Source organism: Prionailurus bengalensis, chromosome X (assembly GCF_016509475.1).
Source record: "Prionailurus bengalensis isolate Pbe53 chromosome X, Fcat_Pben_1.1_paternal_pri, whole genome shotgun sequence".
NCBI classification, from domain to species: Eukaryota; Metazoa; Chordata; class Mammalia; order Carnivora; family Felidae; genus Prionailurus; species Prionailurus bengalensis.
This window is the reverse complement of record NC_057361.1, coordinates 93,142,149-93,160,771: the sequence shown is the minus strand read 5'-3', so window position 1 is coordinate 93,160,771 and position 18,623 is coordinate 93,142,149. Positions and strand designations below refer to the sequence as shown.

Below are 18,623 nucleotides of genomic sequence, written 5' to 3'. Positions count from 1 at the left end.
CGACAGCAGTCATTTGGACTCATTACTGTTGAGTTACCTGGTTTCCGCAATGGGGGAGCCGGGTTGGTCCTGCTGGCTTGCCCCCCCGCTAAATGCGTCTGGGCAGTTCTGGAAGGGTAACTTCTAACATTGCAACTATCTAGCTAGCTAGCTCAAGGGCTTGGGAACGTGTTGAAAAGTTCGAGTTGAGCTGAATTCTTCAATTCCCTCTTCACAGGGTCATCAATAATATTTCGATTTAGATCTTAAAGTGAAAGTATCCTTAACTAACCTCAGCTTCCATGATTAATGATAATGACAGATGTGAGACTAGCCTGGAAGAATGTATTCATTAGAAAGAATTCGTGGGTTGATTCTGTTAGCAAGAGAGGCACCCCACGAATATGATGAAAAGCATAACCTCCTCATTTGCTAACAAGCTGGGAAGCTGCACTTACTTAGCCCAATCTTCTTAAGTGTTGAGGTATATGCCTTCTTAAAAGAGCCTTGAGATCCTCGTTCCTCTATTCCAATGGAGCCAGGATTTGGCCTATAAACTACAAGGGGACAAAGAACTCAAATTCTCTTAGTCTCAGGGGTGCCTGGATGGCTCAGTCAGTTTAGCATCCGACTTCAGCTCAGGTCATGATCTCATGGTTTGTGGGTTCGAGCCCTGCGTCGGGCTCTGTGCCGACAGCTCGGAGCCTGGAGCCTGCTTTGGATTCTGTGTCTCCCCCTCTGTCTGCTCTTGCCCTGCCCACACTCTGTCCCTCTCTCTCTCAAAAATAAATGAACATTATAAAATAAATTAAAAACTTCAAATTCTTTGTCCCAACCTGCTTCTACCTTTGCTTTTAGTTATGGTTCATAGGCTTGTAGAGAGGAAGAATCACGTTTGACTCACTTAGGTTTGGATTTGACTCATTAGTTCGAGTCTTTAGATATCTGTAAAGGGCTTAGCATAAAGTTGAGAAATTATAGTCCTGGGTTCTCAGAGTCCAGTGTTATCAACTCAGGCTCATGAGTGAGGCAGAAATTGCAAATAACCTGTGTTCTTTTCATAAACGTGTAGTGGGGCAGTGCTAGTCAATGAAGAGGTTTAAAAACTCTTATAATCCATTGCATGGTAACTTCACTTTTGAGAAGCAGAAACTGTCCAAGGGGGGCTCCTAGTTCCTCTTCCCCATCGCATTTTCTGCACGATAAGTACAAGGCAGCGTACTCCTCATCCTGAAGGACCTTCTTGCCATTTCATTCTTTACTTGGAGCGGGGCAGAAAGAGATGTAAACACAAGGCTGGATTTGGGGATAACTGGGATAATTGGGATAACCGACTCTGCTGTCCTCTTTTGTGCCATCTCACATCTCTCCCTACCTGGAATTTCAGCTGAAAAAGAAGCAGGTGTATGTAGATAAGGTCGAGAAGATGCAGCAAGCCCTCGTACAGCTCCAGGCAGCATGTGAAAAACGTGAGCAGTTGGAGCATCGTCTCCGGACGCGGCTAGAGAGGGAACTGGAATCGCTCAGAATTCAGCAGGTACGGAGAACTTAAAACGAGATCGCTCCTGATTGGTGGTTTTCCATTGGGTGTCGGACATGAAGATAAGAGCCACACTTTTGCTCATCTTTAGGTGTTTTTGCCCCACTTGATCTTCCTCCAGACCACCTCCTGATTGCGACAGTGAGGTCAGCTTCCTTAGCTTTCGTAGCCCGGCAAAATCCTTAATGCCTATTGTCTTGTACCTTTTATTTTCATGTGAACAGTAGACCCTATAAGAAGTGAAAATGCTGTACAAATAGACTCCAGACATTTTAGAATTGGCTCCGGTCTTTATTTATTTTTTACGTTTATTTATTTTTGAGAGAGAGAGAGAGACAGAGCACAAGTGGGGGAGGGGCAGAGAGAGAAGGAGACACAGAATCCAAAGCAGCTCCAGGCTCTGAGCTGTCGGCACAGAACCCGACGCCGGGCTCGAACTCACAAATCGCGAGATCATGACCTCAGCGGATGTCGGACGCTCAGCTGACTGAGCCACCCAGGTGCCCCACGCTCCGGTCTTTAGAATCATCTGGCCGTACCCCTCCTCATTTTCACGTGGGAGAAAATCAAGAGCCAGGAAAGGTTGCGTGACTCACTTAAGGCCACACAACAAGTTGGGGGCAAGGTAGGGGCCCAATCCTAGGTGTTTAATGTCCATTTCTAGTGTGTGCCGTGCTAGCAGGCAGGGATAGTGATTTTTCAACCCACGATCCACTTTCTGAACGGCATGACTATTTGATGTGGCAAGCTGCTTTCCCGATCAAAGGAGTCTCCTGTTCAGGCCCCAAGATAGAAAGTGCCGTTGCCTTGGGAGGAAATCTGAATTCCCCTTGCTTCTGGATCAGGATCCAAACTGAAGTGGCACGGGCAGTCACGCTCTCCAGAATAGGGGCTCTTCAAGTGGGGCTGCCAGCATGGTTCTCTCACTAACCCGAGGGGTCTCGGCATCTCCCCAACCAGCGCCAGGGCAACCCTCAGCCCGCCAGTGTTTCAGAACACAGCGCCACTGCGCTGATGGAGTTGCTTCGCGAGAAGGAGGAGAGGATTCTGGCCCTGGAAGCCGATATGACAAAGTGGGAGCAGAAGTATTTAGAGGAGAATGTGATGAGGCATTTCGCTCTAGACGCCGCCGCGACCGTAGCTGCGCAGAGGTAAGTGGCTGGCTTCCGGGATCCTTGCTTGAAGGGCAAGGGTGGGTGGGCAGAACAGAAAGGTGACCTGTTGAAAGATTTTTCCATGTGTTGCTTTCCTTGTCTCCTATAGTGCTCTTTGTTCCCCTCCCCAGTGTCTGCCTAAGTGTGTTTCCTTTCACCTGGTTAAACAGAGACTTTTTAGGAATTGGGGTCAGGAATTTGAAAATGAACGTTAACTTCACGAGATCAACTGAAGGTTCGCAGGCCTCCTTCGCTAGAGCCACGCCTTCTTTTGGCCACATGTGTAGGTTTCTTTGTTTAGCCCCAGGAGGGGAGTGAAAGCCACTCCGGAGAAAGGCCACTCAGAAACTAAATGTCACTCAGGAGTGGCTGAGCCACATTCTCCGTGTCCATGAGTTCATCACATGTAACCGGTCACATGCCATTTGGCAAGGGAGAGAGAGCGGCAGAAGGATTTTTTTCTTCTTAAATTTTTTGCCTCTTCCGTGTCCCCTGTGCACGTGAAAACATTTTTTATTTATTTATTTAAAAAAATTTTTTTTTCAACGTTTATTTATTTTTGGGACAGAGAGAGACAGAGCATGAACGGGGGAGGGGCAGAGAGAGAGGGAGACACAGAATCGGAAGCAGACTCCAGGCTCTGAGCCATCAGCCCAGAGCCTGATGCGGGGCTCGAACTCCCGGACCGTGAGATCGTGACCTGGCTGAAGCCGGACGCTCAACCGACTGCGCCACCCAGGCGCCGCTGCACATGAAAACATTAAATATGGGTCTTTGGAGGAAACAGTGCTCTTGTCCGGTTTGTCCATCTCGCTGCTGTTCATAATCACCCGTTGGAAAAGAAAGAGAGGAACGACAAAAACTAAATTCGCATCAGGAGATGGCGTTGGTTGCTGGAGAGACAGACAGAGGCTTGGTCTCCAGTCGGGTATCTAAGGAGGCCAGAGCATATGGTACCCAGAGAGGCTCTACCCAGAAAGTTATTAAAAACCACAGTGTTGTTTCGAACGTTCTCCCAAAGGTGGTGAGCTGGAGGAATCTGGAAACACTTGCCAGAGTTTAGGCTGTGATGTGTGTGTCGAGTGGGTGGCAGATACATTTATTTGCGAGTCCTTCTCATGCCAAATCGGGAGGAGGTCAGTGCTTAAGAGCTGGGCTCGTGATTTGCACACGTATTCCTGATTCTCCAGGAGGACGTCTTACTGTTTCTCTAACACACTCTGCCTTCCTCCAAGTACATGGAGACCTGATAAATCTTATATGGCTTGAAATCACCTGTGCATGGATTTCGAGGTCATCATGGGCTTAAGCATACCTGTCTTTGTTTTCGGAGAACAGGGCGCTCCGTACGTGCGAGGGCAGTAACGGAGCGCACGAAAGCCCCAGCTGTGCTAGAAGATGGTCGGGGAGTTTGTAGGCAGATTAGAAGCGGAATTAAGTGTAATTTTAGCTGCTCCCTCCCAAGAAAACACCTGTGCCCAGTGCTTATTCAAAGGTTATTCAGGAAACCCCAACACAGAAAAGGAGACGAAGGGCGAATTTTGTCACCTTTGGGCAGAAACTTAGAAAGATCTAGCTCGTAAAGGTGTGCAGTGTGAGAAAATGTGGGAAAGCCAGTGTTCTTGATGCTGGGAGGTTCACTGCTAAAATCAACTTCAGAATAGACTTCAGGTCAGGAAATGCAAGAAAGCTAGGAGGTTGTCACTGGGGTCCTTGTAATAAAGAAACTACCCCCTTCCTTCCTTCCTCCCTTCCTCCCTTCCTCCCTTCCTCCCTTCCTTCCTTCCTTCCTCCCTTTCTCCCTTCCTCCCTTCCTTCCTTCCTCCCTTCCTCCCTTCTTCCCTCCCTCCCTTCCTCCCTTTTTCCCTCCCTCCCTCCCTTCCTTCCTTCCTTCCTGCCTTCCTGGAAAGTTTTGATACTGGGGGAACCCACTTTCTGAGAGACTTCTTCCCAGAATCTGGGGTCCTTGTGATAATTCCTCCAGATGCTTCTATTTCTAGGATTATGCTGTTTTTTCCCAAAGATAGTGCCTCTTATGCTCGGCCACGGGGATTGGTTTCCTTTTCCTCTTTTCTTAATGAGATTTCCAATTTACAAGGTGGCATCCAGGAAACTTAATTTCAGAACCTATGGGTTCTTCTGCCTTCCTTTCCAACATCTCTTGCCCTTTCTCTTCTGTCCAGTGGTTTCATTCGACCCTACAAATTTGACCAGGGTTCTGCTCTTTGCCCCTTTCTGTGGTAAAGGCGTTATATTCTACTTTTCCTTCTTAAGAAGTTTTAAATGTCTAGGATATTGGTTGCATATGGAAAGTGCTCAACCTGTATTTGAGTAAGGAAGGAGAGGAAGAAGCAAAAAGGAAGGAAGGAGGAAAGAAGTGACAGAGAAGGAAACGGTTTCTAACTCTCTAACTGCAATCCGTAAATGTAGTGCCACATTTTAATGACCTGCTTGGTTTCTGTGTATTCTGCTAGTATCTCTGACTTTATATGTTCCCAATGTAATATCTTACAGGTAAATGCACATTTGGGAAATGTTGCTTGGGTGGTATCAATGGTAGTTGTAGAATTTTTTCAATTAAGGTATTATTTACCTATTAAAAAGCACCTATTTTATGTGGTGTGATGAATGTTGGCAGGCATATACAATAATGTAGCCACCCCACAGTCAAGATAGAGGGTGCATTCTAAAGTGCCCTTGTGCCCCTTCAGCTTGATCCCTTCCTCCCCCACCTGACACTAGACAACAATCGGTCTGCTTTTTGTCGTTACAATTTTGCCTTTTCCAGAATGTTGTACGAAAGGAGTCATGTAGTATATACTCTTTCTGCTTGATTTCTTTCACTGGGCATAACTATTTTGAGATTCATACAAGTTGATGCCTGTATCCATAATTAGTTCCTTTTCATTGCTGACTAGTGTTCCATAGTCTGGGTGCACCACCCCAGTTTATCTATTCACTTGTTGATGGATATTTGGATTGTTTCTGGTCTTTGGCCGTTGTAAATAATAAAGTACAGATTTAAAAAAAAATAATGTTTGTTTAATTTTAAGAGACAGAGAGAGGCAGGGCACAAGCGGGGGAGAGGCAGAGAGAGAGAGAGAGAGAGAGAGAGAGCGCGACACAGAATCTGAAGCAGGCTCCAGGCTCTGAACTGTCAGCACAGAGCCCGACATGGGGTTCGAACCTACGATCCGTGAGATCATGACCTGAGCCAAAGCTGGACGCTTAACTGACTGAGCCACCCAGGTGCCCCTCAAGTACAGATTGTCATATAATAATAGACAACTGCTTTTTCTCAGGTGAGAAGACCTATTAGGTGATCCGTTCATACCCCTGTTAGCACTTTGATTCTACAAAGCACCACTTGTCAAAGGGACAGCTGTCAAGGCAAGAAATCACATGTACTGTTTGTTTTCTATATAAGGTACTCTGCTACGTGCTTTACCGTTATTGCTTATGCTCACAATAACTCTTTGCGATAAGTACTATTATCTATTCTACGTATGAGGAACAGTTTAAATAATTTGCCCAAGATCACACACAGGTACTAAGAAGAAGAACTGGGATTGAAAGTGACATTTTGACACCTTCACCACTACTCTGCTGATTTGATGATTTCAGGATGGTGATTAGATTTCAAGATGGTGATTAGGGATTATTAACTGTTTAAGAGTTACTGTTTGAGGCTTATTATTAATTGTTTAGTCACTGAAAAGTACGGTAAGTAATCACAATAATATGGCCCACATTATGACTTCCATATTATCGTGTTCCTAGAGATTCTTTAGATGCTTAATTTACATAAGGGAAATTATTACCGAGTACTTCGACCTAGAAGAATAGATGTGGCAACGCAGACTGTGGCTCACCAGTGGTGAATTTATTTCCGAATAGCAGCAAAAGGATGAAAAGATAATTGGGGCGCCTGCGTGGCTCAGTCGGTTAAGTGTCTGATTCTTGATTTCTGCTCGGGTCATGATCTCATAGTCCTGAGATTGAGTCCCGCATGGGGCTTTGATGGGTCATGATCTCGCAATTTGACAGTTGACGCCCTGCATCAGGCTCTGTGCTGACAGCATGGAGCCTGCTTAAGATTCTCTTTCTCCCTCTCCCTCTGCCCCTCCCCCGTGTGTGCGTGCATGCTCACACACATACACACACACACACTCTCTCTCTCTCAAAAAAAAAAAGATAACAAACCCGATCAGCCATGTAATTTACTAGTTTGCATTTCCTGAATCCAGTCATTAACCTTCCCCAAACGTGCAGTGTTTTGTTTTTATATTGGATGATGTCAATCTGGGAAAGAAGGAAAGGAAGGGAAAGCAGGAGGTAGAAGCTGGTCACACACATTATACGTGCCTACCTGTTCCTTCCTTATAGGCTTTTCTCCGTTTCCGTCCTCAGGTTTGTTTCTCATTCTGACATCCCTTAGGTTAAAGTTAGAATTGTCAACAACTTGTTGGATATTGTCATATGGCTATTCCTAAGATGTGTTAACTCTGATGGAACTAAAATCAAAACCCATTATAATGTTTCCCCAACAATCTCTCCTTATATTCCTATCATAGAAAATGCCATCTTTTCTAGTCTTTTGAATTAGAAACACCAAAAGTTCTCATTCGTTCTTCCCTGTCTCCAACACCCACATGTAAACAGTCTCCAAGGTGTAGCAATTCTGCCTCCTATGGCCTGTTTGCATCGGTTCATGATGTCAGTATCTCTTGCTGGGATTATTACAATAACCGTTCTGACTGGTTTGCCCAAATCCAGTGTATTGCTCCCCGAATCCCCCATCACATTTCAGCCAGAGACAATGTTATCTTTTTAAAACACAGCTTGGATCATTCCAGCTCTCATAATCTTCAGTGCCTGTTGGAATAAAGTTCATGCTCACCTCTGTAACAATTAATTGCTTGCCCTTATATTTTTTTGTCTCCCTTTGCAAGTTTCCTGCAGTCAGGGACTGATGCATGTCTAGCCCCTTTTTAGCATCGCAGTAATTTCAACCACAGGGCTCCAGTCATGGTCAAGTTCACATGTTAAATAAACAAAAGGATGCTACTGACAGGAAAAGATGGATTCGAAGTTGAAAAGTTGAAAAGTCTAGCTATTTTAATTAGGGAATCCTGAGTGACATTCTGGAAAGCGATGTAAGCAAGGTGATGGGGATAATCTCATTGGAAGGAGAGAGATGCCTGGAGGGACAGTTGCCAGAAATCGTTTACTTAAGAATTTAGACGTAGGGGGCACCTGGGTGGCTCAGTCGGTCTGACTGCAGCTCGGGTCACGATCTCATGGTTTGCGAGATTGAGCCCCACGTCGGGCTCTGTGCTGACAGTGTGAAGCCTGCTTGGGACTCTGTCTTTCTCCCGCTCTCTCTCTCTGCCCCTCCCCTGCTCATGCTGTCTCTGTCTCTCTCAAAATAAGTAGATAAACATTTTTAAAAATCTTTAAAACAATACAAATAAACATTTAAAAAAAAAAGAATTTAGATGTAGGATGTCAAAATCAGGGGTGTACAGTCTGGGGTTTGCAGATTGTGTTTTCAATCCCAGCATCTCTCTCCTGACGTGCTTAAGGATAGTCTCAGCATACTGGAAGTTAGGTCAAGTTGCTTCTTCAAACGCTGCTTGCTTGCTTTTGCCTGAGCCACTGGCTCAGTGGCCCCAGTCTTCTAGAAGGAAGATTGATGTTGAAGGCCGTCCTGGCAGCTCTGGAGGAATTCACTAAGTGCCCCACATTTTCAGGCTCCATTCCTGAGGAGTTCGCAGTGTCCATATCAATGAGCTGGCAGGGCTCTGTGTCCCCAAAATGGTCTTTTATGCAATGAAAGTGGCCGTGGGCCAGCACTGGCTCCCCCAGCGACAAACCGCACGCTCATGGCCCCGGTGTCCATAGTCACCACGCAGCCTTTAGAGCGGCCTGGCTCTGGAGCGGCCATCGTGTTGGAACTCTGCACTGCAGGAACTGCCCCTAGGATTCCACCTAGAGCCGGAATTGGTTAAAGTCACACCCTCTTGCATGTCACTCTCCTCCCCATACTTCTCTCTCTCTCTTTTTTTTTTTAACGTTTATTTATTTTTGGGACAGAGAGAGACAGAGCATGAACAGGGGAGGGGCAGAGAGAGAGGGAGAAACAGAATCGGAACCAGGCTCCAGGCTCTGAGCCATCAGCCCAGAGCCCGACGCGGGGCTCGAACTTGCGGACCGGACCGCGAGATCGTGACCTGAGCTGAAGTCGGACGCTTAACCGACTGAGCCACCCGGGCACCCCACTTCTCTCTTTTTTAAAAACAAATTTTAAGTTTGTTTATTTATTTTGAGAGAGACAGAGACAGCGTGAGCAGGGGAGGGGCAGAGAGAGAGAGAGAGAGAGAGCGAGAATCCCAAGCCGGCTCTGCACCATCAGCGCAGAGCCTGATGGGGCTTGAACACACAGAATTGTGAGATCATGACCTGAGCGGAAACCGAGTCATACGCTTCACTCACTGAGCCACCCGGGTGCCCCTACCCATACTTTTCTCTCTAATTACGGATATGTTTGTTGGGCGTTTTTACTGTGCACTGTATCTTTTACATGCGTGCCTCCCCCCAAAAATGCCACGAGATGCAGGTGTAATTATGACTTCTGTCTGAGGAGACGGACGTCTCAAGCAGTGAACTGACTTCCTGAGCATAGAGTTTGTTCGTGGCGGGGTACTTGGGAAAGGAGGCTTGGACCCTCGTGTGGTCTCTAGTCAGAGCCCGTGCTCTCAACATCACACAACGCCATTTCCCCTTGAGCACCTTGGAACACAAGGGCCATTCCTGGTCGCACTAGGAGCAAGTGTAGAATCCTGAGATGCTAAAATGTTTTCAGTTTAGGTGAGCCACTGCAAGGCCTTCTCTCTCTTGGCCCAGTTTGTTTCACCATTCAACTAAATGGCATATCAAGTGTAAGCATGTTGGGGCAACAGGAGTTTTGAGGAACTCACCAAATTCCCTAACTTCAGTACCCGCTGTCTGTGTCTTCATTCCCTGCCCTTTCACTCCTGTCTGTACTGTCACAGTCTGTAAGCTGACAGAACATAATAGCCAGGTGCCAGCAGAAAATTCTCCCACAGATCCCCGTCCTCATAGGAAGTATGATGAAGCGGTGCTAATTCATTGTTTTCCCAGTCTATTGTCGGCTTTTCCTTTAAGACCAATATAATTACATCAATATTCTTCCTAATCCCTTTTTCTTTCCCTCCAAGTTACTCAAAGAGGATCCAGGTCGTTTTCATTCCTTTCCCTCTTTTTTTCTACCACTGGTTCTAAATGAACTAAAGAAAGGTGCATGACCTCACTTATCAGGACGATACAGGATCCCCGTGAATCTTTGACTTGTGCTGTTTAGACATCAGCCTTGCCCCGCCCCCTGCCCTTCCTCCTCTCCTTGTTCCTCTCTTTCTCTCTCCGTCTCGCGCCCACGCACACACACGCTTTACTCCTTATTAATTAGTATTAGAGTTAATGGCCTGAGACACTTTGAAAGGAGACATGATGGTCCCTCATGCAGTTCGGACTCTGGCAAGAGAACAGTCATGTAGCTGGGGGAAGAGACTCCTTGATTTGGCACTAGAATGTTTCCAACGTAGGTTAGGCAGGAATTAAGTGGCACTGACTCAAAGGCCATGCTTTTCACTCAGCTCACTTGCCCAATCTGACCTTTGCTGGGGCCGTCTCTATAGTTGCTGGTATACATCCGTAGCACTGGCTGTTTAGTACGTTCTCGGACTTTCATCACAGTCCAGCCTTTTTGCCTTCATAACTATCATGAGAATAAAGTGAAAGTCTATAATATCTTCTCTATCATATAAATAATAATATAAAGTGAAAATATAAAGATCTTCGTATAACCTGGCCGTGATCTAAAAACTTGAAGGGATTCTTTGCCAGGAGGTTTGTGTCCCTCTCATAGAATCCCCTCACTGACTTTTGCAGCTGTATCCATGCCAAAAACCTCTTCTAGCTAGCTCTGAAAGCTGAACCTTCCCATCTTGGAGGTTCTTTTCGATCAGTCATCCAGAAACCAACCATTCCTAATGAGTTTGACTATAGCTTACCGCTTTCCAGCAATACCTTTGACGTGGGAGGGAGATGATAAGATTCGTTGATTTTGCTGCCTTATCTTCATCACTGTCATTTTCCTTCCCAGGGATACAACAGTCATCAGCCACTCTCCTAACACCAGCTACGACACGGCTCTGGAAGCTCGCATCCAGAAAGAGGAGGAAGAGATCTTGATGGCCAACAAGCGTTGCCTTGACATGGAGGGCAGGTAAAATATCAATCTGGACCCCAGTGGATCTGAGAAGAAAGTATAGAGACCAGATAGGTCAGGAGGGAAGGGTAGGCATCTTCATTCACAAATGAGAAACCTGATAACGCAGCCTCCCCCGACCCCTGCACCCCTGCCAGCCTGTTCACTTGGGTTGGAAATGCAATGACCCTTACCTTGCTTTCCCCATTGGCTTTGGTAATTGCTTTCTATCTTCCCTCCGCCAGAACCGTATTGTTGGTATTTGTACTCTGGGTATTCCTTCTAGCATTGGACTTCAACCCTGTGATACAGCAGAATGCACAGTGAAAGAATATCCATTCAGACTTGGAGGTAGGGCACCTGATATCTCTTATAAACTCAGGATCATTTACTTATCAACTCAAGTTGCGGCCCATTCAAAGAAGTCCTCATCTTCTCACTAAGTGCGGTGTTCCATTGACTCAGAATCTTCCGTATAGCACCCACTACATCCGTTTACTCTCTTACGTACAGGCCTTTTTCCCACCGGTACCTTGCTGTGGCTTCCTGAGGTGTAAGCAGCGACTCCTGGATGCTCTCCTAGATTCATCTGGGTGTGGAGAAAGGCGTTTTTAAAAACACAGCACACCTCCCCTTGCTTTTCAATGCCGAAAGGACTAAACCACTCCTCAGCTGAAAAGATCATGGAAACTCAAGTCCGTGCAGGCAGTGAGACCAGAACATGGAGGTGGCAGTGAGGTTTTTTATGTGTTCTTTGTCTTTGGCTCCTAGGATTAAGACGCTCCATGCCCAAATTATTGAGAAGGACGCCATGATCAAAGTGCTGCAGCAGCGTTCCCGGAAGGAGCCAAGTAAGACAGAGCAGCTGTCATCCATGCGACCAGCAAAGTCTCTGATGTCCATTTCCAATGCCGGGTCAGGCCTGCTCTCACATTCGTCCACGCTGACCGGCACCCCCATCATGGAAGAGAAGCGAGATGACAAGAGCTGGAAGGGGAGCCTAGGTAATGACAGTAGATAAAGAAGATTGAAGTGACGCGTTTAGATAATGTGCCCATTCGGCAAGGAAAGGGAGTGATGGTCCAGATTCTGGAGCAGAAGATATATCAGGTTGGGTATCTGTCCTCCTGAGAGGCTAGCTGCCTATTCAGGAACTCCTCCACACTCTGACGTCTCACTGACAGAACACTGGTGGAAGCCAAGGCCTTAAAAGCTAAGAATTCTGAGCTCTGTTTGGGTGGGAAAGAAGACAACTCCAGTTTCCTCTAAAAACTTCTCAGATTTGGCCTTTGCCATGCCAGACCTTTTGTCTTTGTCCAAAGCCCATGTGACCTTCATGTCAGTCAAAAGTTCAGAATTCCAGACTTTTCTCTGTTCTCTCCTCCCACATAATACAAGGATTCAGAGTTCTAGTTAAGCTAAATGGAGCTGGGTGGCAGGTTTTTGTTACCCGAATGTTCTGAGATGAGAACTGAATGTACTTTTTCATTCCATTTCTGTCCATTCCTTCCCCTCTAATCAAAACCCCAGAAGCACTGTGGATACCATGAGGCACATTTTTAGAGCCCGAGAAAGCCAGCTTTGTATTTTAATTGTAGGTCTTTTTGTTGCTTCTGATACCTTCCTTGGTCCTCTGATGCTTGCAGTGTCCTTTGGATAGAGTAGGCATTTCGGGGGCTCCCGGTCTTCATGAGAACGTTAGGTTACACAGTTATCGTAGCACTCATCCCTGACCACCCATCGTTCCCCCACTCCTTTCTGGCTGGCTGGTCATGGAAGACGTGGGTTGTAAGTGGAGCCAAGTAGAAGCCTTCTGCAAGCTCAGTGGAGATCAATCACCGCTGGAAAAGTAGATCAAAACAGATCCGCGGGAGACTTAAAGGATTAATACACCGTGCTGGGGTGGAGAACGAGGACCAGAAGGGACGGGCCTGCCGAACCGATTTCCTGGGTTCCTCAGAGGCGCAAGTGGAGACTCGCGTCCCGTTGTTCGTTGTTCGTGCTTCTCCTGAACCTCCTGCAAGGAAGACGACTTAACCCGATGTCTGCATTTGAGGAACCCGTACTTTTCTGACCTCTTGCCGTCTTCCCTTTGTAGGTATCCTCCTGGGTGGGGACTACCGCGCCGAGTCCGTGCCCTCCACACCCTCGCCGGTGCCGCCCTCCACTCCCCTGCTCTCCGCTCACTCCAAGACGGGCAGCCGCGATTGCAGCACGCAGACGGAACGGGGCACGGAACCCAGCAAAACCGCAGCTGTTGCTCCCGTCTCTGTCCCCGCGCCAGCCGCCGCTGCCGCCGCCACTGCTGCCGCCATCACTGCCAACGCTGCCACCAACACCACCACCATGGTAGCCGCTGCTCCACTTGCTGTCGCTGCTGCTGCTGCTCCTCCGGCTGCCGCCGCCGCCGCCCCGTCTCCAGCAACCGCTGCTGCTGCTGCTGCTGCTCTTGCGGCTGCCGTTTCTCCAGCTGCCGCCGCTCAGGTTCCGGCCGCTGCCGCCGCCGCCGCCGCCGCCGCCGCCGCTGCTGTCGCGCCTCCTGCTGCTGTTCAGGTTGCTCCAGCTGCTCCGGCTCCGGTTCCAGCTCCGGCTCCGACTGCGGTTCCGGCTCCAGCAGCGTCTCCGGCTTCTGCTGCGGCTCAGACTCAGGCACCAACTCCAGCTCCGACTGCGGCTGCTACTCCGGCTCCAGCTCCAACTCCAGCTGTGGCTCAGGCTGACGCTTCTGCAAGTCCAGCTGCCGGCTCTGGACCACGTCGTTTGTCTATACCAAGTCTGACCTGCAATCCAGATAAGACAGGTAATGACCTTCCATACCCCAGGTAGCCTTGGGTTCTGCCCACTATTACGGATTGCTTGTTGGCACCCTGTGGTGTAGACACAGCCGGTCGTTGGGCCAGAGTTGTTCGGGTTTTAAAGGGGATTGATCCCAAGCGATGGGTGCAGAGCCCGTAAATGACTTTTTGGGACACGAGGATGGGAGCAGAAGTGCGTCAGGGTGGTTCTTCCAGTTGCGGTAAATGCTCAGGTGAACAAGGGGAGACGGTGTCAGGCAAGTCTCACTTGGCCACCGGCTTCGTGGCTCGAACGCTGGCTGTTTCTAGCAATCTGAGTCTTTACTTGATCCCTAAGTGGTTTCTAACCCCCTGTTTCCATTCAGATGGCCCCGTTTTCCACTCCAATACTCTGGAAAGAAAAGCTCCCATTCAGATCCTGGGACAAGAGCCTGATGCAGAGATGGTGGAATATCTCATCTAAACGGCCTATTCAAGAGCTGCAGTTTATCAGCAAGAGTGCTTTTAACCATTTTTCCTTTTTGATTGTTCTTATTTTGAGGGTGAGGACAAGGGGTGGGGGGGATGTTTTTTAAAGGAACTTTTTATTGAAACAATATAGTACTTAAGTAATACCATACAAACTCCAGTCTATTCTGGTACACACTCAGAGAGTACCTCTAAAGACAGATGAATCAGAATGTGCTCTAAAGTTTATTGTTTGGGTTTATACAAACACTTGGACTGTTAATCGCTGGGTATACACGAATGTTTGCAATGTGCGTGATTTTATTTAGCATTTCCGTATTCCAGATCATTTTCATTGAAGAGCACAGTATGTTTGGGAGACAGTGCGTAACATGTAGATTTCAGAAGTGGGAAGCCGGAGAGAAATTGCACCTATGCTGTTTTGTATACTTACCATCTAGGCAGCATCCAGAGAGGGAGCTCTCATCTCGGGCTCATGAAAGGGAATAGGTTTAGGAGCTGTGTAAGCTGAAGAAAAGGCAGGGGATATTGGGGTGTGGAAGGGTGCTGGAGCTAATTTTCCCTCCCAATTTCCCAGCTACCCTGTGCCAGGAGATTGTGTTTATCTTCATTTCAGTGGTGCTTTGGAAGTGGATTCTTTTGGTTCCCTCGCGGAGGTTCATACATTCATATATATACTCTGGAGTAATTTATGCATTTGGATAATTAATATATTGCTTTCAGATGCTAGGAGAGTAAATTAGCTGTGTGCCGTACAACTTCCTCCTTCTTAGGGAGTGAGACCTTCGGAGGCCTTGATGGAGAGTTGCGCGAGGTGCTGCATGTGGCCATGAGCACAGCTCGCTTGGCTTTCCTGAGACCAATCTGGTTAGTGTTCATTGTTTCTCCAGCACAAGTTCACTGGCTGTGTCACCAGTTTCAGGTTTCCAATCATTTGCAAAACGAGGAAGCATTTTTGTTGATGGGCTGAATGCTTTGAATTTCTGGTGACTACTTTCAAATAACTCCGTTTGTTTTCCCCAATTCTTAGCATAACGTCTTAAAAGGCATCGTTGACTGTAACCTCCAAGGGAATAGCAGTCGGGGGAGAGGTGGGCTGCAGATGTGTCCTTAGCTGTCCCTTCTCACTGCCAGTGACTCCATCTTGGAATACCTTTGGAGAGCAGCAGAAAATGTGTATGTGGACAGGGACCAAGGAGGCCATGGCTCCGGAGCTTTGCCATAGGGCCACCTCCAGGGACACAAAAGGGCTGCTTCTTGCCACAGGTCCCTGCTCTGTGTCACCTCTCTGCCCTTAATTAAGGTGACAGATCCACAGACAATGTCATTCAGATCAATTTTCAGGGGTATGGGAGGGTGAGGGAAGTGGGGGGTGTTAGGTAAGGGTGGGGGGGGTTAGAAGTTTGGGGATGTATTAGTTAGAAACCGGATTAATAGAAGAGTAGGCCTGATATATTACGTTGTGAAGCATAGTGGCTGGAAGGAGCTTCAGCAATAGAGCCCTACCCCCTCGTTTTAGTGGTGAGGAATTTGAGACCTGGAGAGGTTAGTTTTTCAAGATCACACAACACAGCTTTCCATTTTGTCAATTACCATGCTTATTTTGGGAAACCCTTATATACCAAAAGCCTCATCTTAAGAAAAGGCATCTTCATGGACCAGGGCATTCGTAATTTGTAAAATGTCCCTGGCCTCGTGGCTTTGTCCAGGGTTCTAGACTCCTACCTTGCTTCCCCTGCAGTGCCTTTTTGCAAGGTTATCTCTTTACTGGTCCTCATTTCAACATTGACTCACATGAAACTCCCCCCTGAGCAATCCCCCTCACTTCTTGTCTTGCTACGGGATTGGCTGTCTCAGGTCATCTTACAGGGTCCCTCCGTGACCACGGGAATGGCATATTTAACAGTATTTTTGTGTCATTCCTAATTACCTGCCGAAGGAGTTCTTTTTGTGGGGCCGGGGGAGAGATGAGGGAGAGTGACGTGATTTTCAGCCAGTCTAGACATTTCAGTAAAGAAGTGATCGTCCTACACGTTAGTCTTCAGTCATCAAATGAATCCCAAATAGAAATGATAAATGCCATTGTGCTAATACTCGTTCATACCGCCCCTTCAGTCATAAGGGGAAAAGTCCTCAAATAGAAAGCAAACTTGAGGACTGCTGCTTTCTAGCCAAATAAGTAAATACAAATAAGATGAAACCTTTCATCTGCTCCTTTTATGGTTATTACACATTGCCAGATTTTTTGCTAGCTCTGGGAGCCATGATTTTAATCACATTCTGGAAGGTGACAAATGTCATACGTTCCACGCTGTGTGGCAGCCATCACTTTAGCCTCATGTACTTTGGGGAAGGGAGGAAGTTCTTGGCTGAGTACTACTTTGAACTTTCCACAGCATCTCTGCCCCCTCACACCAGAGGCAGTCCCTTTTGGCTCAGTTTTTTTTTTAATCCCAGGTGATTTGCTCAAGTAATATCGTACATCTAAGAGATGGAAAGAGTCCATGGCATATACTGTGTTTACAAAGAAGGTAGATTCAGCCTTTTCAGAAAATTTCTAATAGGTGTCCTTCTAAAGATTCAGGTTTATGGGAGAAATGTCAAGTCAATCACCTTTTTCACAATTGTCAGGGTATAACACTTGGGGGATCTTTCTGGACTCCCACTTATCTATGCATTTTACTGGCACCTCAGGACAGAAAGGTGACCTTGTCTTAACGCGTACTGCCTGGTGATCTCTGGGGACCTATTTAAGTCAGTTGTACCCTGATGCCCCATGCACAGAAAAACTTCATTAGAATGAATTGTGCTTGATGGAAAACTCCCATTAACCATTTTTCATTAACGAAAAGTAGCTTGCACATTCTCTTAAAATCATGTATCTCGATTGTTGTTTTCATGAAGGATTTATTTTCGATGTTGCTTTCGAGCTTCAGGGTGACAGGGAGAGCAAGAGCCTGAAATATCTGCCATCATCTGCCACAGAAAACATACCAAGTGTTCTCTTGTTACGCGGTTGGGTGGGCACAACGATTGGAAAATGAGCAAACTGATTCTGCAAACTACTTTTTATGCAGAGCCTAAACACTCATAACGCGGCAGCTTAAAGTATATACATATGGACTAACTTTTATAAATTATATTCTCATGTCTGTTAGCCGTACAATCTCCTGTTATCTCAGTTGCTCCTTCACATATGGAATGTGTTACTTAAAATGTGTGCATTCTTACGGAACATGTTTTCAAAGGAAGGCATCAGGATGGGCTAATTGCCATCAATTTCAGCCCGCCACGATCCTTGGAAATATATCTCCTGAGTGTCATTCATCATCAGTAGGACAAGTGTCAGAGCTTGTTTATTTTTTTCCAGTAGCAGCGGTGGGTTACATGGAATCATCAAACCTCCTTTCTGGCCTCCCTTGTGATTAATGGCATGTGTTAATAAAATGGATAGCTGGGGTTGGCAGATGGCTAGAGAAGAATCGCCTTCGGTGTAAAATGTATGTGGCCCCTTGTTGATTGCGACCCCATTCTGTAATCGACTGAGCTAGTTCCAATAAAGTTAAGCAGGTTTGAATCCACTTTGTGCCTATCTTTTCACTGACAATAAAGTTAGCTATTTTAAAATGCAGTACTGTGTGGAAAATGCTTTGGTGTTTACCCAACAGAGGCTGTATTTACCCTGTATCAGTGATTAGTTTCAATTTACTATGCACTGAAATTGCCTTTCAAGGGCAGCATTGGACAGAATTTGCATTTGCTTAAAGTACGGAATGTGATTATAAAGTATTAAGACAACACTACAGGCCACAGGCTCTAATCGCTTCCTTTATATATTCAGGCAGCATATATTAAAAGCTTTGCATCTTTTTATCTCCCTGTTTCTGAGGGCTAAAATGATGGCCACCCAAAGCAGAGAATTCATCCTTTAGTTAACAATTTGGAAGGCCCCTTGATGTTTCTTTTGTACCCTTGTTCTTATGCCAATTCATCAGTTTTGGTTGAGGGAGCTTGTTATTAAAAGCAAATCAAAACCGCGAACAAGCCGGCTTTTTGGACTGAAAATGTTCAAGCTGCCTTTACACTGCCCTCCCTGCACCTCCTGTTTACCACTGTGTCCCACCCTGACTGGGGAGGGGACGCGGGCTTTGAGTTGACACTTTTTACAGCGAAATTGGCTTGATGGGTGTTGCAACATGGATGGGAGGAAGGTATAGAATTCATTAAACTCGAAATTTGATTTTTTAAAATTAAGTCGGGAGACATATTCCTTACATATTTAAAAAAATTTTTTTAATGTTTACTTATTTTTGACAGAGAGAGAGAGAGAGAGAGAGAGAGACAGAGCATGAGTGAGGGAGGGGCAGAGAGAGAGGGAGACACAGAATCCGAAGCAG

General features: G+C 46.6%; 1 protein-coding gene across 1 annotated transcript in view; it reads left to right on the top strand.

Annotated features, from left to right (window-relative positions):
* AMOT (angiomotin) overlaps window positions 1-17,857 on the top strand; it is a 63,196-nt gene extending 45,339 nt beyond the window's left edge. Inside the window, exons 9-14 of the mRNA XM_043571340.1 lie at window positions 1,367-1,516; window positions 2,480-2,670; window positions 10,859-10,981; window positions 11,735-11,967; window positions 13,062-13,763; window positions 14,124-17,857. Coding sequence (XP_043427275.1) covers window positions 1,367-1,516; window positions 2,480-2,670; window positions 10,859-10,981; window positions 11,735-11,967; window positions 13,062-13,763; window positions 14,124-14,221 — 1,497 coding nt within the window. The 3' untranslated portion in view covers window positions 14,222-17,857. The remainder of the gene's footprint in view (window positions 1-1,366; window positions 1,517-2,479; window positions 2,671-10,858; window positions 10,982-11,734; window positions 11,968-13,061; window positions 13,764-14,123) is intronic.
* The last annotated feature ends 766 nt before the right edge of the window (window positions 17,858-18,623 follow it).